Raw genomic sequence first — 23,085 nt, forward strand, 5'->3', positions numbered from 1 at the left:
AAAAGGGAAAAACCAAACCAAACAAACAGAAACAAGCAACCCCCCACCCCACACCAGAAGCAATAGCAAATGGCCCCTTCACACTCCCGAGGGCCCTCAGCACAATGGAACTTAACTGCTCAAACAGCAAACTCTGGGATGAACTTGGCCATGTTACAGCAGGTAGTACTTAACAGAGTCCTCTCCTCCCTCTGCCGGACTCCACATTTCAAAACATTACTCCACACTTTGGAGCAAGTCTCTTTACTGTTGGGACTTCTTGATTTTACATGAAAGAATGTATCTAATTTAATGATTAATTAGGATCATGAGTTGCTATGCTTTTTTTTTTTTTGAGACAGAGTCTCATTCTGCTGCCCCAGGATAGAGTGCCGTGGCATAAGCCTATCTCACAGCAGCCTCAAACTCCAGAGCTCAAGCAATCCTCCTCCCTCAGTCTCTGAGTAGCTAGGACTGCAGGTACCAGCCATAATGCTCAGCTTATTTTTCTATTTTTTAAAAAAAATTTCCAATTTTTGGTAGAGCCGGAGTCTCACTCTAGCTCAGGCTGGTCTTGAATGCCTAAGCTCAAGCAATCCTCCATCCTTGGCCTCCCAGAGTGCTAGGATTATAGTTGTGGGCCACTGTGTCTGGCCTCATTTTCTTTTTCTTTTTTTTAGAGACAGAGTCTCACTTTGTCGTCCTTGGTGGAGTGCTGTGGCGTCACAGCTCACAGCAACCTCCAGCTCTTGGGCTTAGGCGATTCTCTTACCTCAGCCTCCCAAGTAGCTAGGACTACAGGAGCCTGCCACAATACCCAGCTTTTTTTTTTTTTTCCAGTTTTTGGCGGGGGCCAGGTTTGAACCCATCACCTCTGGTATATGGGGCCGGTGCCCTATTCACTGAGCCACAGGCACGGCCCCTCATTTTTTTTTTTTTAAATAATGAAAGTCCAGCCCAATTATTCTTAAAATATTCTTGGACACATGTAGCTTGGGAAACATCGTGGACACTCACCTTTATGTGAATACACATGTAAGCTAGCCAGCACTGAGCCCCCTTTGGCACTGGGACACAATAATTTATTAAGCTTCAATACTTAATAATTGTGCACAAATATCATGCAAACATCGCAACCATATTCACAAACAAAAAGTGTATTAGAAACATAGACTTATACAAAACATCTTGTAAACAAAAGGGAAGAGGTTGATATTTTCTGTACAAAATATGCAGGTTTTTCTTTTTCTTTTTTAATAATCTGTAAGATGCATCATACTTCTGGCATTTTCAAAAAGTGAAAACTGTATAAAAATAAATATTCTATATACAAACACACACAGGCCAATCCAAGGTTAGAGGCATCACTGCAAAACAAAAAACATTCGGTTAGTTTCTGTGGGTTTGCAGTGTTTATTTCCCTTGTTGGGGAGGAGGCGAATCTCGTTCTGGGTTGGAAGGGCATTCTGGTGGGGACTGAGGGGACCACAAGGCCCCTAGGTGGAAGAAAGTGGTGGTTTCTGTAAGCCCTCTGAAGGCGGGAAACCCATCTTTCACCTCCCAGTGAATCCCCTTGGTGGACTTCAGAAGACACTTTCTCTCTTGGCTGCCTTTGGGGGCCTGGCTGTTTAATGACAGTCCGGTCCTAGATTGATCTTTAGGTATGAATGAACAGTCCCCAGGCTCTCTGCTTGTCCAAGGCACTGAAGGTCTTGAGAGTGGCTGTTTTTCCCAACCAATTCTGTCTCCTAACCATCAGCAGCAATCTTGAAGAGGAAAATCTTTTCCTCAGGGAGGAAAGGGTTGGGGTCTTACTTGACAACCTCTGACCTGCTTTTATGGTACTTTAACTAGGTCTACGTGGAACTCGACAATAGGATGAGGTCGGCTTGAGGGACAGATCCTGGGGAGTGATGTCTCCTGAGAGGTGAGCTTTCCCTTCCTCAGTTACTGGGTGAGCAGGTGTTCCACCTAGGGCCTGGCAACTTGGAGGTTTTGCTACTTTCACCCAGTCCCAAGAACTAATGAAATTTTGGGCATCTTAGTGCAGGGGAGCTTATTCATATCAATGTAAGTGTGATTTTGCTGACTCTGGAATAGGCCTGGATTAGCTAAGTACAGACTTTTGAATAGGTTGGAGTCCCCAGCCCTTTTCTAAGGATGGACCCACACCCTGAGACAATGGTGGTAGGGGAGGGCTGTGTAGGAGGCAAGGCAGAGGAAGGCAGGCAGGGGCAGCATGGCAGCTGCTACCTAGCTAGGAGCCAAGGGGGCTTCTGGATTAGCAAGCTGATGGTCCTTGTCAGCCCTGGGAACCCTGCCCTTTGGAGAGCTGTAGGTGAAGGGGCTCAACCCTGTGGCATCAGATGCATTAATGGTGGCAAATGCTATGGCACTGAGAATAAATGAAAACCCATTGTTGGTAGGAGCCCTGGGAACCCAGGAGAACCTGGGCTGCCGGTCACATGTATGGAAGCATCAAGTTCTGACAGCTTAAGTTCAAGGTGAGCAGGACAGTCTCTAGGAGGAGCCACAGAAGCCATGTAGAGTTTAAGGAACTTAGATGTTCTACATCTGGATTAATGTCATCACGTGGCTTAAATGACCTCATATGAACACTGAGAGTAGCTAATTGATAACTAATTTAAAGACATGGTCTGGACGTCCTTGGAGAGGACCTATATTGACCACACAAAGCATAAAGATATCACCTGGCTGCATGGAAATTCCATATACTGGGATTTGTGATAAACTGGTCAAATGTTAACTGTGTTCGGTGCGCGGGATGTGTAATGGGCACCTGCCTTTGAGTTAGTGCCTGTTCCCCCACCTGTGTCGTGCTGCCTCATCTGTAGAAAGGCAGAATGAAAACCATCAAATCTTTATTGGACTACTGAGAATGGAGCCCCAATGCAAATGGCTGAGAAACCCTACCTTGTTCCAGCAGCCCTGGACTGGTAAGCCATCTTCACCCTGCAATGAGGAAGGAAGGAAGGCAGAGGGTTCAGACTCTGTGACAGTCCACCAAGCAGCCAGGACGGGGGTAACAAGGGCCACAAACATTTTGGCAGCTGACCAGGCCATGGCCCACCCATTCTTGTGTATTTCTTTTCTCTACTCCAGGTCAGAACCTCAGAAGTGGATGGGAAACAAGTCCGGCTGTCTTCCCATTGGCTGAGGTCATGTAGCTATAGTGCAGGGCCAAGTGGGGCTGTCCTAGCCTATGGGCTCAGCAGGCAGAGACATCCTTGAGTGCTGTGAGGGAACAGTTTCTGCGCTAGCTCCCAGGAGGGCTTGATGGTCACAGATGAGACACTCAGCACCTGGGGGTCTCAGTTTCCTCCTCTGTAAAGCTTGGGCAAGGGCAGTTGCTTAAAGCAACTGCTACGGATCCTCCCAGCCCTCCCACTCTCTTCCTAAGCAGTGGGAGGAGGACATCTAGATAGCTCCTCCATAGTGATCCATACTGGGGTGGGGGTGAGGGGTATAAAGGGTCAGGCAGCCTCATGGGGGTTGCCCACCACCCTGAGATGTCTTCAGCAAGAAGACCTGGGTTTTCAGCACAGCTGTATACACCACTGGGAATTTGGGGGTGAAATGCTGTAGCAGGGAAGCAATCAACTGTATACTGTTTGTCTCCTTTGTCAGTGGAACCATGGAGCACCCTTAGCCTCGGGATGCTCTCCCTGAAGTGACGGAAACCTTCCTGAGTTTTCTCAGGCCCTAATACCTGGGCTTGCCCTGAGGGAAATCTGGAAACTTAATAAGAGACAAGGTGAGGCTGAACCAAGGGCAAAGAACTGGTTCTCCGTCCAAGTCTACTAGAAAGGCAGCCAGGATTCTAGAATTCTAGGCTCCAGGGCAGAGAGAGAGATGGACACAAGATTTCAAGAGACTGGAGCGAGTGCCAGGTCTGAGGGAGGTTGCTGAGTGGGAGTCCTCGTTCCCTGGATGGACTCCACCCACCCACACCAGGCGCCCAAAGCACTCATCACCTGATATTCACAGGTACTTTGCTCAATAGGGAGGGCGGAAGAAGCCTGGTTGTCTTGTGCTAAAAATCATGATCAATAGCTTCCCCTGCCCTTCAAGTCCATAATAACACAGCACAGGAGGCAGAATAACAAACAGCAAGGGGAAGATCTGGACACTTCCATAGCAAAATTAATAGACAAATGACACATCAGTAGGGGATGTTATTGGAGAAAATGCCATTTTGCATGAAGGGTCAGATAAGGATGACCTTCATTTTCCCTCTGGGTCAGGGAGGGGACAGCAAGGGGAGGTGGGAGGTGGTGCACGGTTCATGATGGCCCTTTGGCCCCTTGCCAGCCGGCCATGCTGCGGCACACTTCACAGGGACTCTGGACGGGAGAGGAGCCGCTGTGGGCTGGAGCGGCATTCCCATTGACACATGGTGGCGGGGTCCGGGGCAGTGGAGAGGGGGCAGGCAGAGAACGGAAAGTAATGTATGGTGAGGAGCAGGGAGGCCAAGGCTGCTGCCGGCAGAGCTTTTCAGATCGTGGGAGGGGATCGTGGCTGAGGGAGGGCCTGGCTGGTGATTCATGGAGGTGCTTTGAGGGGACCAGGAGATTCCAGGTGAGAAAGGCGCCTGGGCATGCTGCATGCTCGGGTTCGACAGGCAGGCCTGGGGGCCGTGGGAATAGGAAGCTGCCGCTTGGCCCGCTCATTCTGTGCTCTCCTTTCATTGCACATACTGGTCCTAAAACATCCCTAGTGCTCTTAGAGAGGCCTTTCAGCCACCTTTGGGGTCACACAGCATAATTTCTTATGCCTTCTTGTCTTCCATTTGAAGAGAATTTCTGTATGACCCCGGGGTGGGCATAGGAGGCTGGAAATTCTCATCTATTACTGACATGAAATAGCTCTCACACTCCAAACCTGCGGGGGAGATTTAGCAGTAACCTCTCAAGCCAATCACCTTTTTTGCTTCTTTTGCGGTAAGGTAAGAAGATTGGCCTAGAGAGGGTCGGGGTGGGTAGGAATAAACTGCTACCTCTTAGCTCAAGACATGCTTAAGAGAGGGGTCCTCTCTTAGTTTTCCTCCTAGGTTCTCAACCATTCCATCTGTCCCAGACTCTTCAATGGTGAGTCATCTGACTAGAGACACCAAAGGAGGTGTCTCCTGGGGGTTAAGCAAAAAAGATGAACTCTTTACAGGCATCCTCAAAGTACGGCCCGCGGGCCACATGCAGCCTGCCGAGGACATTTATCCGGCCCGCCGGGTGTTTTTGCTGCCGCTGCCTGTTCTGCTTAGCAGCTGACTCATCCCGGGGCCTGCAGTCCGGCCCTCCAACAGTTTGAGGGACAGTGAACTGGCCCCCTGTTTAAAAAGTTTGAGGACCCCTGCTTTAGGATCTAAAAACCTAATCTTGGACCATGTTCTAGTTCTGATGGTGTCACTCAGGCAGTGACCCAGGACCCAACCTGGAAGAACAGACTGCAAGAGCCTGGGTTTTAGAGCTTTGCAGTCTACTTTCTGTCTGTACGCATGCCCATCACCTATCTGTCCCCTGGCAAGTTGTGAGGTTCTGGAGGGACAGGGGATATGTGGCTGCCTCAGGCATCTCATTCAAATGTTTTGCTAGGTGTTCAGCCAGGGGATTCTGAACTAACTGGACTGCCTGAAGGAAAAGAAGCCACAGTTCTAAGAACCTGTCCGGAAAATTCACTTTCCTACTTTGACCTCTGATGGCAGACTTGTTCAGAAGCAGTTTGGAAATGCATGCCAGATGCATCCAATGTCGGGGTGGCAGGGGCAGCTCACATTAAGATGAAGTGCTTTAGAAGCAGCTGCACTTGGCTGATGTGCCCCAAATCAAGAAAACATCCAGATAAACTTTGCATGCAGGAGGGCAGCATGGCTGGGAGCCCTCAGAGCACCGCCAAGGCAAGGTGACCCTTGGCGTCTACAGAGCAAAGAAGCAGGAAGAGGAGACAGGATGGAGCAGGAGGAGCATGGGGGGCAGCTGGGGAGCCACACGGGCATGAACTGCACACGAGGGGGAGCCCAAATCGGCCATGCAGGCAAGGAAGGGTGATGCCATACCAATGGGCATGGGGCATCCAGTCCGTCCAGCCCTGGTAACCCCGGCTCCCCTTTCTCTCCTTTAAAACCTCGGTGTCCCTGTTCACAAAACCAACCACGATGATTATTTAGGTCAAGGCTGGCCAGCTCCGACCGTGGAGTGGAGAGGCCCAGTCCTACCCTGGCCAGGATGCAGGACCCTTAAGGCATCATCTGTAAACAGGGTTTAAATCCCAATGGCTAAATCCCTAATTCTCTCACCTCCCAAATTCAGAGTTTGTGCTCTCTTTGTGCTCTAGAGAGTTCAATTTTGGAACACTGCAAACCAGCCCCCTCTCCTGCAACCCTCTCTCCCACTTCCTTGGGAAAAACACAGATAAACTGTAACATTAGTGCATCATAATTCTCAGAACCTTCAGGTGGATTGAAAAGACGCTGAGGGGGCGGCACCTGTGGCTCAGTGAATAGGGCTCTGGCCCTATAAACCGAGGGTGCAGGTTCAAACCCGGCTCCGGCCAAACTGCAACAAAAAATAGCTGGGCGTTGTGGTAGCCACCTGTAGTCTCAGCTACTCAGGAGGCTGAGGCGAGAGAATCACCTAAGCCCAAGAGCTGGAGGTTGTTGTGAGCTGTGATGCCATGGCACTCTACCAAGGGCGACAAAGTGAGACTCTGTCTCTAAAAAAAAAAAGAGAGAGAGAAAGAAAAGAAAAGACACTGAGGAAGCTTGGCTGATGAGCCCCAAATCAGGAACTGTTGACTCCTTTGGAAGGCTTTCCATGGGCTGTCTGTCCACCTGTTCTGGTCTGCAGCTTTAGAGGGTTTTGCTGAATGGCTGGGAAGTGTTGTCAGGCTGTGTGTTAAAAAGCCCCTCATCTGGCCCTTATGCTGCCCGGTTTTGAGCATTAGGGGCCTTCAGGAGATGCCACTCTGATGTTCTGCATCCTGGCCAAGTGAAGATTCAGACAGCGTGAACTGCTGGCCCCCAGAGGTGGCCACAAAATAAAGAAGGCAAATCCATGGCTCACAAATGCTACACAGGCCTCCAAAGCCATCTTGGAGCCTAGAGTTGAGGCCTTCTCGAAAGCCCCTTTCCCGATAGTTTCTTCACTTCCATACATCAATTGTTCTGCATCTTCAAAGGGAAGGGATTCAAAGGAAGGGATTTAGCCAGAATTGCTTGCAGCTGTGGTTTTAAGGCAACACCAACAGCAGGCAGAATTTTACCGGTCAAATGAACAGATAGATGTTGGTAGCATCAGTGTAACCATTTGGTTCTCATCTTAGCTGATTTGCCTTCTTTGTTTCTAATTTGCAAACCTCAAGGAAAAAAGCCAGAACAATGCAAGTGATAAACAAAAACATACCAATGGGCAGGGGGCATCTAATCCAGGCGCTCCTTGGTCTCCCTTATCCCCTTTAGGCCCTCTAGAGCCTTTCTTCCCCCTCTCCCCCTGTAAATAATGGTTTAGTCCAAGAAAAGAAAAACAACAACATCAAAACTTTAGGATCATTCACATGTTAAGGTTAGAGATAGACAAAGAAAATTTAAGAGGGAAAAATAGATTCTCTTAATTAGGATACTCTCCCCAATAGAATGTGAAGTCAATACCCGCTTTCCCCCTCTAAGCACCTGAAATTTTGGCTGAGGTGAGTGGGAGGGGACAGGGGAGACAAGCAGGGCCAGAGGACATGGAGCAGCAGGACTCAGAGCTGGAGGTGGAGGGAATTGAAGAGTGGAGATGCTGTGGGTCAATTGTGCTAATCTGAAGCCCAGGTTATTTGGGGGACCAACTTCCTTCTCTTTGAAGGTCTACGTTTGAAAGGCTTTGGTTTGCCAACCTTTTGTCCTAATTGTTTTTCATTCCTTTGACATTCTCTTAGGAGGCAAGGTGATTTTACTTAGAGTACTAAGCTGGGTATTTGTGTGTGTGCGTGCAAACGCAGCACATATAAGCACATGCATGTACATGCTTGTGTATGTGTGTGCATGAGCACACGGGCATGTGTATGCGTGTGCATGTTTGAGTGCATGTGTTTGGCATGTGCTCACATATATGTGCCTATATGCGAGTGTGCACATGTGTCCAGGGCTCATGAGTGGCCCCTGGTTCTCAGCTGAGTCCTTCCATTCTATGTGTGTGTTTGGTTCATCCTGGTCTGAAGTCATAGACAGCTACTTGTATGCAGACATGTTGGTTTGAGAAATTTGTTTCTGAAAATCTTCAGTGGACATCATTTTTCTAAGTTGAATTCTATTTTGTGTGTGTCGGGGTCTGTTTAAAGAAGGGCTGTGGGGAATTCTGTGTAGAAGTGGAGCGTCACCTCTAATATACGTGTGTTTCCTTAAAAGAGGGCTAAGTGTGTCCCCAGAGAGACTTCCTGGGAGCTTTCCTCTATGGAAGGCTGATTATATAAAGCGCCAGTACCTCCTCAGTGTTACTCCAGGTCACAAGACCTCAGAGGCTGGGCAGCGTACTAGTCAGAACAAAGGCTTGGAGTCAGAGCTGGTTCTGACAATTCACAGTAGCTTGACCAGGGAAACTACTTAACCTCTTTGAGCCTTAATTTCTTCACCTGTAAAATGGGAACAATAACAGTGGCTGCCTCAAAAACTTGTTGTGAAGTCTCTGTGTGCATTAAATGCACATAGAATGAGCTTGGTTAATGATAGCTGCTTCAAAATGATAATAATAATGATTATTATTTTTTGTTTGCCAATATAGGAGTTAAGGCTGCTGCTGGAAGGAAGTCTCAGGATCAGAGGCCTTGTTGCCTATAGTGCTCTTGCAGGACGAGTTCATTAGAGGAAGGCAGAGTCTTAGAAGAGTTTTGATGTTTCCCTGGATCTTTGGAAATCACTCACATTTTCTGATTCTACAGGAGCACTATATGCAACATATTGTCTGCAATTTCCAATGCATTCTTTGGAATAAAGTTTTGAAAATGTACATTCTCACTTAGAAAATGGCATGTGTGGAAGAAGAAACACGTATGTGCATATTAGGCATAATCCCAGTGGCCTGAAGATATGTCCACCAATAAGAACATAGTGGCATGAATAATCCCCAAATGGCGGACAAGCAAAACTACAAGCCATTTGGATGGGGATGACTCGTGAGCACGGTTTCCTGATAAAAAAGGTAGACAAAGCTGCTGAAGGGACGGTGATTTGCAGTTCTGGATGATTGGCCGGCATGTTTCACAAGGGACATTTCACTCTGGGACATCGTGTCCTAAGTGCCTGGGCAATCGCTCCAGATCAGGTGGCCTTTGAAGATGTTAGAGGAATAGCTTCACCTGCACCCTGCCCACCTTCCACCCCAAGGTGACACAAAACAGACGCTGGCAAAGAGGGAATTCTAGCCAGTGAGGGGAAGGGGTGAATAAGGTTAAGGAGCAGTGGCTTCTTAAAAATATCAGTGAATGTATAAAAATTGATTTTAGAGGAAATAAATTGTAAGTTTTGGGAGTAAGGGAAAGGATGACGGATATGGGAGTAATATACTGGAGAATATCTAGGGCGTGAAAATTGGAAGGAGAAAAGAAAGGAAGAGGCAGGCCCAGGCCAAAAGAGAAAGTAGAGGAGGGAGCAGTGATGGAAGTGAGGAGGCAGGATGGGCTTGGGGAAGCCAGACACCCCCTCCCCATGGGTCCCGCAGAGGGCGCGAGCCACCTCGCTGCATGCAGACAGACCTTTTCAGTTGGCAGGCTTGTAGGCAGCTCCACGGTAAGACCTGATTTCACCAATGATCAAATTGCTAGATTCACACCACCTCGTATCTTTTGACTGATTTCTTATCCTGAAAGGTGGCTGCTGGGCCAGATTTACAAAGCTACTTAGGGATGGGGGGAACAACCTTAGTATCAAGGGCAGAACATTTTTCCACTGGTATGTGTGTTCTTAGAAAGATCCCTGTTTGGGGCTTGGGAATGAGGGAAAGTACATCAAACAGTAGGAAGGGGAAATGGATAAGAAATATTTTCCCACTTATTCCTGGGGACTTCAGTGGATTACTCAACACTCTTGGCCCCTTCAGCATCTAAGCCCCCAGCCCCTGCCCCCATCCATCTGTGACAGGAGAGCTTTGCTGCCCTGCCTCTGCCTCCAGAGCACACTGTCATCATTCCTGGAAGGACTGACTTTGCAGCCTCCAAATGGCTCAGCGTCTCAAGCCAACTGGAAAAGTCTCAAGAAATAGGTTTATAAATATTAATTAAAATAATAAAGAAAACCAGAGCACTTTAGGGATAAATTAGAAAGGAAGTTAGTATGCCCACTGAGAAGTGGAATGATCAAAGTTTTTAAGGCCTTGAATTCTCTGATGCCACACTAAGGAATGCGTCTTCTAGCCTTAAGAGGCTGGCGGGTATCTGGACCTGGTTTCTAGACCTGGTCTTCCTGTGGACAATCTGGTAGGAGTAGCTCTGTCTGCTCCCTCTTGTTGGAGGGAGTTGCTCTGGACCGGGTTGCCAGTGAAGAGTATTTAAGGATACAGAAGTGCTCAGTAGATTCATCTTAAATTGAAGACGATGGAATTAATGGTGCCAGGCATAACACAGATTCTGGCACTTTCTCTTCCTGAGCATGGTATCAGTTTTCAAAGATCAGCCACAGGATCTGGCGTTTATAGAAGCCACATACTCTGCTGTTCACTCTCGGTGGGAACACATTTCACCTTCATTCTGGGGCTTTGGGGCCTGTTTGTCCCTCTCTTCCTCCCATCCCTTCTTTTGTAGGAGCCTTGGATTTTATAACCCACTAGTGCTTGGGCCTCCCTGAGGACAGAGGAGCACTGTGCAATCCAGTGGATGAGACTTTCTAGAAAGGAAATCACAGGTCATCTCATGGTCAGATGTAGTTAAATTATCCCTGCTGGACCCAGATGCTGAAGGCTGTGGCATGTGGCATGCACCATCATGTGGTCGTGGGTGCCATGGACATTCAGTAAGTATGTCCTGGTGAAGGTGGCAGGAGGCAGAGGGAGAGAAAGGGGCCGAAGAAGGCATACTTCATTTGTAGCCCTGGTGAGTCTTTCCAAGAGAAATAGTAGCTGTACTATTTTTTTAAAGGGTTGGCTGCTTACAACAGCTGACTGCTTGTTCTCGGAACTGGAATTTATTTCTCTCTCACCAGTGGCCTGGAATGTGTGGCAAAACTAAATTTCAGAAGGTGAAGACAAGGTAACGATGGATCTAAAAATATCACTTAGGGGCCCATTATCAGGGCAGCCTAGAGAGAGCTGGACACAGACTCCCACTGCTAGATGGCAAGGCCAAGCTGATGGCTGCCATGGGATTTGGTGTCCCCTAGTCATGTGGAAAAATATATGCTTCAGTTTCAGGATTGGGCCCCAGACTCCCTGCGTGCCTCGGATTAGGTCTCACTCTAAAGCCTTTCAATTTAGCATGATTTATCAGGAAAAACTTCATTTGCCGTGCTAAGTTGGGAATCCCCATTTGATCATTCCACCCCATTATGAAGACATTAGTATCCAGAGCTGAAGAGCATGGCTGACTCACCCGGTTTCCCTTGTCCCCGGGTGGTCCATGTAAACCCTGTAATAAATCAGAGCAACGAAGACATGGTAATGAGAAAACACAGGATGGCTGTACAAATAAGCCAGGCTCGTAAAGCTCTTTGCTGATGCCTAATTCATCAGAGACAGGTTTAATTACCCCCATTTTACAGATGGGAATAAGGAAGCAAATTGCTCAAGGAACTGGACCTAGAGGCAAGTGATGAGTTATGGGCCAAGCCAAGAACCCAGTTCTAATTTTCTAGCCCTACAGCTCAGGCATCTTTTGTGTTCTTCTGGGGTCACTCACGCAGGTGAGTGGTGAATTCTGAGGTCATGGTCGGAGAGCAAAGAATGCTCTTGGCAGAGAACAGCTATCGTGGCTCTTTTGCCTGGCTCTTGCTAGAAAATGACTCAGCAGCTCCTCAGACCCTCTTTTCAAGGTGTAAAATGCTATCCATTCTTCAGCCGGGGGAATGGTCACAGAAGACTGGCCTGGACATTTCTACTTAGCTAATGCAGGCCCAGTCTTTCAAGTGATGGAAACAGAAGTCCATTCTTTTGTAAGTAGACACTCAACTTCCACAACAAAACAATATGGAAACAGGCTGCAGAGGGAAAATCAAGTCTCTTCTTCAAGGTCCAGCTCCCCTGGGAAGGTACTCTGCTCATGAAGCATCTCCTTGTACCATGAAAGCCTGGATTTGATTCTGTCCCCTCCTCCAGGGCAGAGGCCATGACACATTTGTTCACCTTGTGAGGCCTGCAGAGTCTAACACAGGGGAGGGGCTCGGGATGTGTGCTACATTCCGGCAGGTGGCCTTGTGGCTAAGGACCTGGTTTCCTAATAGTGCTCTAGCCCATCACCATTTGCCTCTCAGTAGCTTCCTCAGTCACAGACATCTTGGCCCCAGAGTCTTGCCCCTGGTGTTGGGCGTTCTGCCTGACAGTGTTTCTGATCGGCATAGGGGTGGGAGGAGAGAAACCTCTGGTCTTGTGAGACTCACAGGAAGCCCAGCTGCTCCCGTTGGTCCTGTCATCCCAGGGTCTCCTTTGCTGCCCTGAAAGGAGGAAAAGAAACTCATGAATCCTCCCTGACCTGGTAACAACCTTCTGTTACCTTTCTCTACTTTGGTGTGAAGCCTGGGAATCCTCTCCAGCCCCCTCAAAGAGGCCTCTGGGAGGTGAGTGCTATGTGTAAGGCAGGGCACTGCTAGTGCCAACCTTGCCCCAGAACCCCTCATTCTCCCTCCAGCAGAGCTTCTCTCGAGGCTTCCAGAAGGACTGGGCAGCTCCAGGCCTGCTTGGCCTGAGGCAGGAGCAGGGGAGCAGGAGAAGGAGCAGGAAGGCAGGGGAAGAGAAAGGGGGTAGAAAGACAGCTTAGCTTTCTCCTCTGCAGCCTCAAGAGTCACCCATCAGAGCAGTCATCCTGTTTTCCCCATATGGTAGGTGACCTCAGAGAAGCCTGTGCCCCTCTGCAGAAGTCGCCACCCTCCCCACCCCTGAGGCAGAGCCAGCAGGTGGGAGGATGGAGGGGGAGAGCTGCCCAAGCAAGCACAGAGCTCAACGATGTCCACTGAGGGGACATCCAAGCCCTGGGTGTGTGGACATGGGTCTGGGAGGGAACAGTTGATATGGACAGACACACAGCTCTCCAGCCGCCACTGAGCCAAGGCTCTTTGCCTGCACCCCTGCATATGCCCACTCCATGAAGGATGGGCTGGAGCTCTGCAGGTCGTGTGACATGGCCAAGGTCACTGATAGCAGGTATGGGAGCTGAGCCTAATGCTAGGCTCTCCTGACTTCTTGATATCCTCCAGTTATTTTCTAAATACCACCTGGTGCTCTGTTCTGTGCTGTTTCCTAAATCATTACAAAGTTTAGGCATGACTGGTGATAATAGTGCTGGGGCCTTGCCAGACTGGACTGGTGACAGATGCTAGGTGGCCAGAAGTTGAGGTAGAGGAAGTTCTCCATCCCCTGGATCTCTCCAATCTCTGTCCACACATAGCTACATATCCAGACCCTGTGCCCAGACCACCTGGCTTCCCCAGGCTACTGCAAGGATGATTAGGAGCAGAGATGGGTAGAGAAGGGGACGAGGGCTGTTCTGGGGGCCAGTCGGGTCCCAGGCCTACCCTCCCTCCTGGCTGCCCAGGCTCCTAGCTCACCCTTTCACCCTTTGGTCCTGCTGGGCCTGGAACTCCAACTGGTCCTGGAGTACCCTGGAGAGGGGAAGGAAAGCAGAGGTAAGGGTCCCAGCGGCCAGAGAGCCCTGGGCTTCCCCCCAACGCCTGCAGATGAGCAATGTCTGAGGCCCAGTTTTCAGGGTTGGCGAGGCCAGGCTCGTTTGGGATGGCTGTTCGACTGGGCCATCATCCTCTTTGGGTTTGGGGGCCTCAGGGAAGAGAGGCTCCCCCCTTGCCTCAGAACCAGATTTGTGGAATGAAACCCTTTCTCTTCACAACCAAGCTTGCCAAGGCTGAAAACAGTGGGAGAACAAGTTGCTTAGTTTGCTCCTGGAAGCAATTGGGAGGGAGTTGACCCTTCCCAGGGGCTGGGCTGAGGCTGGAGCCCCTTTCCTGTTGCAGCTCCACATGCAGCGGGGGAGGGGAGGAGGTGTCTTCATGCCACAGAGACCAATGCGGACGCACACACAGAGGCAGGCGTGAGAGAGTCATTCAGCCAATTCCCATTCTACCCGGCCACCACAGACCCTGGCCCTGGCCCTGGTCCCATTCCCTGGCCAGTGCCTTCTTTTCCCTTTCCCAGGCCTATTAGGGAGTGAATTGGGATGCCCTGTCTGCATAGATGCTGGCCTGGTGGGGAAGTGTGCCAGGAGCTACCCTAGCCCAGGGCTGCAGGACCTGGGGGCACTGGAGCTGCGGAAGCACAGGCTTAGACATGAGCAGGGCTTGTTAAGGCCTAACCCAGCCTCTCCCCCCGGCCCCTAGGTCACAGCCTAGCTGACCAGTGTCTCTGTCAGAGCCTCCTGTTGCTCTGCCCCAGTCAAGGGTGTGGAGCTGGGCCTCGGGCGGTGTCGGGTGCTCTGAGCGTAGGTGTGAGAGGCAGGGCGTGATTCACTTCGTGTGAAACAAATAGGGTGATAAGGGTCCTCGTGCCTGCCCGGCAACTGTGAGGGGGGAAGAGATGCCGTGGGCAGCAGGACAACAGCACAGCGGAAAGCGAAAGGGCCTCGTCAGGGGAGCGGCTGAGCACAGGGATGTTGATCCTGGCAGGGCAGGATTAATCTTTCCACAAATGTTTTTCCTTAAGGTTGCAATGTTGGCTTTATGAGGAGGATGAAGCCTGAGGTCCAAGGGGAGAATGTGTGAGTTTCTAACTCTTTTCTCTCCCCAACATAAATGGGACAGCAGCCGAGAGGAAAGTCTCAGTTTCCCTGACGCCAGCCACAGGTCCTCCCCGAGCCTCAGCCTGGCACCTGGACAGGTGTGCCAGGTGAGGGGAGGAGGAAGGGAGGGCCTGTGGCGGGGAATAGAGCCCTAATAATGTGCAGAAGAGCTTACGATGTCAACTCCTTTAATGTGTGGGGGGAGAGGTCTGAAGAGGTGGGTCATCTTGGGCCGCTATGTTAGTTCCTCTTCTTTATGAGGGCACAGAGTAGGCATTCCACAGGATGAGGCTCTGATGGGGGGTCCCTCTTGGCTCTCCTACCTCCAAAGGCTCTAGGCCTCTGTGGCATCAGCTGTTAGCCCTAACCCCTACCTCTTGGGAAGGCTCACTCTGGCTCCTTCCCTCCTCCTCTGTCTGCATGGCCGCCCCCCCGCCCCTCACCATGAACCCCTGCAAAGTTTCACCTCCCCCAAGTGTCACTCTAGCCAGTTCTAAAACTCTGGCTCCTGGGCAGGCCACAGCAGACGTGGCCTTGAGAACAGCATGCAGGGCTACTACTCCGTGGCCTGGGAGGTGGCCCCATGGGCAGCTCTGACTCTGGCTCCTGAGCAGGGATGCCAGCCCCTAGGCCTTAACAGTCTCAACACCACAGGAAGGCAAGGAGCTTCAGCCAGGAGCTCCACTATCCTGAAGACCTCACAGGTTGCTGAGGAAAGGGACCAGAGGGTGGATGGGGGGATGATCTCTCTGGCCCTTCAGTTGTTTGTCCTAAGCAGAAGGGCCAGGTGCTTTCCAGTCAAGAGTATATAATGCCTATTTCCTGGGATCAGAAAGAATGGAGAAAAAGGGACCCAGTGTCACTCATTTGCTCTGTAATAAGCTCCCTTGCTGGGTTGTGGGGCAGTTGTGGTGCCAGGAACTGTGGAAGGTGAGGTTATAATATGCCCCCAGGACACTGAGTTGGGACTGGCCTCTGTGCTCCCATTAGGTACATCTGTCCTCAGCCTTCCATGCTGTCCCACCCCACACATACCAGACTGCCAGCTGCACAGGACTAGGAAGCCTCGTGGGCAGACAGGAGATGGACAGAGTTCAGAGCATGGAGACAACACAGCATGACGGGCACACACAGACACTGTTGCATTTGGCAGGGACAGTCACGGCCCCAACCCCCAGGGCTGGCACCCAGGCTGGACTCTGCATGCCTTCAGCATGAGGGCCAGTGGTGCTGGAGGGGCCTCCTATCCCACACCTGGCAGATTTGAGCCCCTGGGTGCGTACTATGGACAGAGGAATTCAGATAGAGGCCAGCTTCTTTATTGAAGAGGCCTGAAAAAACACTTCTGAACAGAGCATACAGGGATGCGGAACCTGCAGCCTCAAGGCCACAGGTATGGCCATTTGACTGAATCCAAACTTCAAATAACAAAGCCTTTTATCGAAAGGATTCGTTCTGTAAAAACTGGATTCAGTCAGAAGGCTGCACTCAAGGATCTAGAAGGCCACATGTGGTCCCAAGGCACTGTTCTGGTGTCGGTGGTGAGACAAGGCAGGACTACTGGGGAAATGAGGCCACAGCAGGGCAGACAAGAGGGATCACAGGCTGGGCACGGGGTGGGGCAGGTGAGGGGTATTGCAGAAGTGACTCACCGGTGGCCCAGGCCTGCCGTCCAAACCTGAAGCTCCCTGGACGAAGGGTACAGTTTGACCAAAAGAAGGGGAAGAGAGGAATGGGAGGGAGAAAAAGGGAACAATGGGGAGGGAAGAGGTGAGTAAAGCAGTGACTCTGGACAGACACGAATGCTGGTAATCAAACACAATGGGAGAAATAAGCTTGGGAGGACAGGGAGTGGTATTCACATGGAAACCAACAAAAACATGGAGACACTCAGTGCAGTGGCCGACTACTGCAGGCCGGGCAGGGGCTGGTGCTGATGGCCACTCTGTTCCTCCACACCCCTGCTCCCCTCTCTCCTTTTATCCCCTCTCAGAGCCCTTTTGCCCAGCGCTCTGGGGAAAGGGATGCAGAAAGGAATTCAGGGGGTGATGCCTTGGAAGCAGAGCTATGTACCCTTCTCAGAATGGGTTTTGCTGGGGCCGTGCTTATGTGGAGGGCCCCGGTGAGGGTGGTCCTCCAGTCTCTTTGCACCCCTGTTAGGGCAGGCCATCCTGCCCTCCTTCCACAAAGGGCTCAGGCCTGGGTGATGGCACATGGTTTTGAAATCTGGGTAGAATCTGGACTATTTCTACTTCAGCTATGGGGGAGGAGTCAGCCCATGAATGATAATACTAATGATGCCCGGCAATTTTCTGGCATTTATTTCAGAGTCTGCAAAGCTCAGCCTGAACTCAGTTCACTCATATGTTCCCAAACATATTAGCCTATTAGAATAAGGCTTCGGAGGCAGCTAAGACAGAGGTCTCAGGCCGTGTGTCCCCTGCAGCAACCTGGCAGCAGGAGGGGAACTATTCAGACCCACTCGCTCTCTAGAGCCCTCCCTCCTCACTGTCCAGTATGCACGGGGGTGGGGGGGGGGCAGTGCTCTTCCTCCAGGGCTGGGTTATGAAACTGTCTCTGAAACCTACCTGGGGGAACCAGGGGGAAATTTTTCTAATGAGTTTCATATGACAAATCAGGGAGAAGGCAATGGGGATGCCTCGCCCTGTAAGGACTGAGGCCTTGAAAACTGGGCTTCAGCCTTAGGATTTCCAAGGTGGGGAAAGTCCCTACAAAAGGGACAAGTTGCTGCTTCCTCGCAGGGAAAAGATGTTAGGTAGAAGGATTCTATAGCCGCCTTTCCCATTTTAGGACCACATGATTCTGGGACTGAACTTGACTCACTAGGCTAGAGAGCTGTGGTTCTCAAACCCTGGCTGCATATTAGAATCTTCTGGGGTGATCGTAAATAGTACAGTTGCCCAGGCCCCACCCAGCCCAATTCAATCGCTCTCCAAGAGTGGGGCCCAGGCAGTGGCGATGCCAGTGTGCAGCCAGTGTTCAGAACCACTCCCCAAGGATAGGCCTGGAAAACCAGGCTGCTACTGTGTGACTAAAACACCCAGTGAAGCCTCAAAACAGAACTGTAGCTATACAGCATTAAAACTAAGTTGTCTGGAGAGGTCTGGAGCAGAAGGCACAAATTAGAGGCATTCAGGCCATATGTGGGCCACTGACATATTCCGTATGGTCTGACTATCACAAATCATTTTGATCTAATGTTAGAAAATGCAGAGATTTCACATAAAACACCAGATGTTCAACTTCCTTTGAAAGATTGGAACATCCGGAAATACTGAACCCTCCTTCCTCTAAGGCAGCAGTTCTCCAGCAACCCACAAGAATAGTATTAAAGGGTTGCAGCATTAGGAAGGTTGAGAACCACTGCATCTAAGGCAACAGTTATCTGAGTTGAGAAAGGGCCACTCTCCCTAAGAAGGGATACATGGTCTTTAGACCATAGTCTTCACCACTCCCTCCTGTCTCCCTCAAGTCCATGTTAGTTGCCTGCTATGAATATGCTAATTCTGTTGTTTTCTTAAGGTAGAAAAGGTATTTCTTTGTACCCATGATAGACTGGGTTCTTGGCTTTTTATCTGGTACTTTCTTTGTCTCTGTGCCATTTGCATTTCAACCACTCACTGAATTCTCTGATGTTCACCAGGATTGTTGGGGCCATGAATGTAGACAAGGAAAGATTTGTGGTCCTGTGGGGGCAGGAAGGCTCTTTAATTGGTAGAAGTGCTTAATCATTCCAGACACAGCTTAAGACATGGGAAAATGTCTGCTAAAGTCATCAGTTTTCTGTGGTCTGTCAAGTGAATCAGCTTCTTAAATATTCCTACATCTGAAGCATTAATAAGGGTGTGATGATACCTTTAGCATTGCTGCTGGTTGCTGTGGTTACATTAACCAGATCTTCAAGCTCTGCCAAGCTGTAGTAATTGGGCTTTCCATTGTCCCCTGCTCTTTATGGCTACCTGGGGTGAGAACTGGCCTCCAGCCTAGGACAAAAGAAGTCCAGGTGGCTGGAAAGAGTCCTTTAGCAAGGTTGTGTCTTCAGTGGAGGAGCAGCCTCTGGCCTGGCTACCAACTTTATATGTGACCTCAAGTGACTCACTTTCTTCTCTGAAATGATGAGATGGATCCTTAATGTCCCTTCCAGTTCTTGAAAAACAAAGCAAAAGGGCATCTACCTCAGTATGGTGTGGGGGATATGGGGCTGGGCTCCAGGATGTGTGGTGGGATGGGCTCACCTGGACACAGGTGAGGAAGCACTGGGGCTTGGAGCAAAGGACTCTCCCAGCCCCATATCAAGAAAAGTGAGTGCTATCTGAGCAGCTCTCCGCCTCTAACCTGGGGCTTCTAAATCTGGAAAGACAGATCAGAAATCTCCAGGAGCCCTATGGTCCTATGGGGACCCCAGAATCTGACTTTTTTGCATGCTTTCCTGCTGTGGCCAGTGCTTAAGAGGAGAAAGCAGGGCTTCTCTTGTGGTTCACCTGGAAGAACAGGAGTATAGAGAATATTTCATTATCTCACTGTTTCCAAGCTCTCCAAGCTCAGCCCCCAGGAGGGCAGCAGGCTTTATTGCCTCTGACTAAGGCATCTCCTGTCACTTCTGGCTCTCCTGCTGGGTGCTGCCTTATTCAGCTTCGCACTCCCCCATATCAAGGCAGGGCGTGGCATGGAGGGGACCCTCAGGAAGAGAGTTAGAGCCTAGGTCTTGCCCGGGTGGGAAAGCAAAGCTGCATGGAGCTCTGGAATGCTTAGATTTGGGAACCTTGATGTTTCCAGTGGCCTCTCCTGGGTTCGGCCCAGAATCCCTCACCCATCAGGGTTCCCAGCTGGGCTCCCCACCAGTCTTGCTGGGTCTGGTACTTACAGGTAGTCCCAGGGGCCCTCGGTCTCCTTTTTCTCCCTGGACACCCTTTTCTCCTTTCACTCCATCCAGCCCTGCTTCGCCCTGGAGGAAAGGGAGACAGGATGAGATCACAGAAGGGCACATCCTAGGCAACACATTCTTACACTCTGGGTCCTGGAGACATGGTTGGGCTTTATAGAAGAGGAAAGAGTTGGAGGTGGGTGGGCAAGGCGTGATAGGCAGGAGACTCAAAGAATCCCTAAATGCTTAGCCAGCCTCTGTCTCAGTTAATGTACCCTGTATCTGTGCAGTAATTGTGAGGGCCTCAAAAGGAAAAGGGGCAGGTGAAGTGAGGATAAACCCATAGGTAGGTAGGGCTTTTGGTCCAGTACCTATTTGCATGGCAGAGAAACTGGAACCTTGCAGAAATTTGCTGGCAGATGCTTCAAATGCTGCCACAAGAGCTCTGAAGGTCACAAGCAGGTGGGAAGAAGAAACTGCCCCAAAGTCCCTTGAAGAATGCCAGGGCAGGAGGCAAGGGCCTTTATCATGCCAGCAGCTTCCAGCCCCCTTATTTATTTGCAATGCTTGGGGGGACATGGGGAAGCCCCAGTCCAGAGTCCAGTGGGCTTGGGCCTGGGGGGATCCATGTTATGTCACTGTCTCCTCCCACCTATACTCAAGGTGAGTGAAGAAGGGCCTGGGTCAGGTTTGATGGGAAAAGGATTTCTCTGTCTGCTACAAATCTAATCTGTCACTTCATGGGGTCACCTGATGGATGGGGGCATTCTGAATCCAAAGCATGCCAGCTACCAATGGTGGATGGTAAAGGAAATGTAAAACTTCATTCTGCCCTGATTGTACCCCATGGGCTGGAGTGGTACATGAAGCCACTTAGGGACAAGAGTCAGCTGGGCTTTGATGCTCTTGCCCTCTTTTCTGCTGTCCCGGATGCAGCCCTCTCCCCACCTATCATGTGACCTCATCTTACCTTTGGTCCGGGAACACCTTGGAGCCCCTGCATTTGGAATCAAAACAAGATGCATTAGAGTTGTATTTAGTTAACTTCCTCGCCCACAAGTAGGACTGCAGAAGAGCAAGGGCTTTGGGTGCAGAATATGGTCTGAGGTTCCTGCCCATGAGAGGTAGAAGGGAATTCAAAGTTTCACCTATGAGGCTTCCTAGGGTACAGTCTGAACCAATCTTCCCTAGCCAGGGGCTGAAAGAAGAACTCCCTATGGCCCTATGATCGACCCAGAGTCTCAGGAAGGGAAGATTCAGAGGCAATTCAGCAATAGTTAAATTAATATATGCAAAGCACTTAGAACTGTGTCTGGCACCTAGTAAGCTTCAATAAATATTGGCTACTATCATTATTGCTAACTATTTCTACCAATGACAACAGGTGACACTCAGTGCCTTGGGGACCATGAACCAAGCAGAGGTATGGTTCAGCATCTGTCAGCTCAGGGGCCTTCGAGATATCATGCAGAGGGATCCCACAGTTATGTTTTTGTAACCAAGGCCGATTCAATGGGGCTGGCTTAGAAGGGCATTTTCTATTTTAACACTGCTCTTCTTGCCAGCCGTTTAGCAGAAGGAAGGAAGGGGAGATGTCTGATGGCAAAGAGTGAAATAAATGTTGGGCAGAGCTTAGTGACAAAGGGGCTGCCATGCCAGTCAGCTGTTTCCAAGGAACCAGGCAAGGCCTGAGCTCCTCAGTGTCACTGGGATGGCATGGGAAGGGAGAAGGGGAGGGGGGCTGGACAAGAAAATCTCTCCTTGGGAGAAAGAAGTAATATCAACTAAGGCTGAGGTTGAGCCCAGTGACCACCAAGGGGAGGAGATGTTAGGGACCTGCCCACAGTGGACTGATCACAAGCACTTCAAACTTACCGGAGGTCCGGGAGGCCCCTCTGGCCCTGGTGGCCCAGAAACCTAGAACCCAAAGGGGAGCCCTGTTATACTTGAAGTGGCCTGGCCTCCTGATGTGGCCTAGGGTCCAGCTGGGGACTGTAGGCCAGGGGAGGACAGGACTGTCCAACAAAGTCTCTCCCCTAAAAGATTTAGAATATGTCAAAAGCTCACAGCAACCCATTGGCCTGGTCTGCTCAAAATTGAAAAAAAAAATTGCCAGGAAATGTACCCCAAACATCTATTCTTCCAGATTTTCTTGAAAAGCCAAAAAGATTTAGCAAACTAGGCTCTTGTTCATGCCTAGAAACAATTGCCTCAAGGTGGTGCAGGAGATCTTCCGTTTATCCCAGTCCCCACCACTCCCTGTTGTCTCTAACTCAGTTTTTTGTAGTCATTTGTTTCGTGTCTGGCCCTTGTAGACACTTGAGTTTGAGAACCTGGGCTTCAAGGAGTGGAGAATGGTTATCTGAAATAGGAGAGTGTGGAATGAAATGTTTTTGAAGAATCTCCCTCAAGTCCCCCCAGGTTTATAACAGATAGGATGGAGACTGCTGAGGTAATTTCCTTGAAGACAGATTGTAGTAGAAGAGATTTTGACTGGACAGTGAAGATGGGAAAGCCCAGGGCTATCTGCTCCATGGGAGATGGTACCCATAAAAGAGTCTGTCTCTGATTGATCGCCACTGCCTGCTCCTCTCTGAGCTAGCCAGCCCACCTCAGCTTCAGGGCTCTTCTCAGGTGCCTTACTGTCCCAGGGTAGAATCCTCCGGAATGGGGCCAGGGCAATGGCTCCTCTGCCAGGCCATCACAAAGGGAGCCCCCTATAGTGGGCAGGTAGGTGGATCCTAATGTCTCCAGACTTGTAGACTTTTCAGCTCTATAATAGTCTTTGGAAACTCTATTCTGGTAAAAACATTTTATTGCATTTTAATCCTATAATAAATAAGTAATCATGCATCTTGATCATGGTAGTAGTTATACAAATCTATATATGTATTAAAATTCACAAAATTGTACACACTCCCCAAGAAGTCAATTTTATCTGTCTGATAATTTTAACAATAAAAAAGTTTAAAATATTTAAGCACTCTTTGCGGCATAGAGTGTATTTGAACATGTGAAGTCTGACAATTAAGTTTGAGAACTTGCCACTGTGTGCTTACAAACAACTCAATAAGTTTCATAACTTTGGTATATCACAGCTGTGTTCATATCAATGTGGGGTGTCTTTCTAAGTCGCGTTTGTTATTGTTGTGTGTTTTTGTGTGCTGTTGCAAGAATGTCAGATCTTGAATTAGAGCAATGAACAACCATTAAATTTCTTGTTAAAGTTGGCAAGAGTGGCAGTCAAATCAGGAACATGTTAGTTTAAGTTTATGGGGATAATGCCACGGAGGAAATGGCAG

The 23,085-nt window shown here is 49.8% G+C and overlaps 1 protein-coding gene across 3 annotated transcripts in view; it reads right to left on the minus strand.

Moving 5' to 3' along the window:
• Positions 1–911: 911 nt before the first annotated feature.
• COL13A1 (collagen type XIII alpha 1 chain) overlaps positions 912–23,085 on the minus strand; it is a 153,321-nt gene continuing 131,147 nt past the window's right edge. For 2 of the 3 annotated variants that reach the window (XM_012801318.1, XM_023509630.1), the window contains 9 exons: positions 21,659–21,700; positions 20,754–20,780; positions 19,784–19,864; positions 13,718–13,771; positions 12,554–12,607; positions 11,551–11,586; positions 7,395–7,481; positions 2,914–2,952; positions 912–1,346 (listed from right to left, as the gene is read on the minus strand). In XM_012801318.1, coding sequence (XP_012656772.1) covers positions 1,344–1,346; positions 2,914–2,952; positions 7,395–7,481; positions 11,551–11,586; positions 12,554–12,607; positions 13,718–13,771; positions 19,784–19,864; positions 20,754–20,780; positions 21,659–21,700 — 423 coding nt within the window. In that variant the 3' untranslated portion in view covers positions 912–1,343. The remainder of the gene's footprint in view (positions 1,347–2,913; positions 2,953–7,394; positions 7,482–11,550; positions 11,587–12,553; positions 12,608–13,717; positions 13,772–19,783; positions 19,865–20,753; positions 20,781–21,658; positions 21,701–23,085) is intronic. The other variant, XM_012801319.1, reaches the window with a different exon arrangement.

The sequence above is a fragment of the Otolemur garnettii genome, unplaced genomic scaffold (assembly GCF_000181295.1).
Source record: "Otolemur garnettii isolate 467f Iridium unplaced genomic scaffold, OtoGar3 scaffold00008, whole genome shotgun sequence".
Taxonomy (NCBI): Eukaryota; Metazoa; Chordata; class Mammalia; order Primates; family Galagidae; genus Otolemur; species Otolemur garnettii.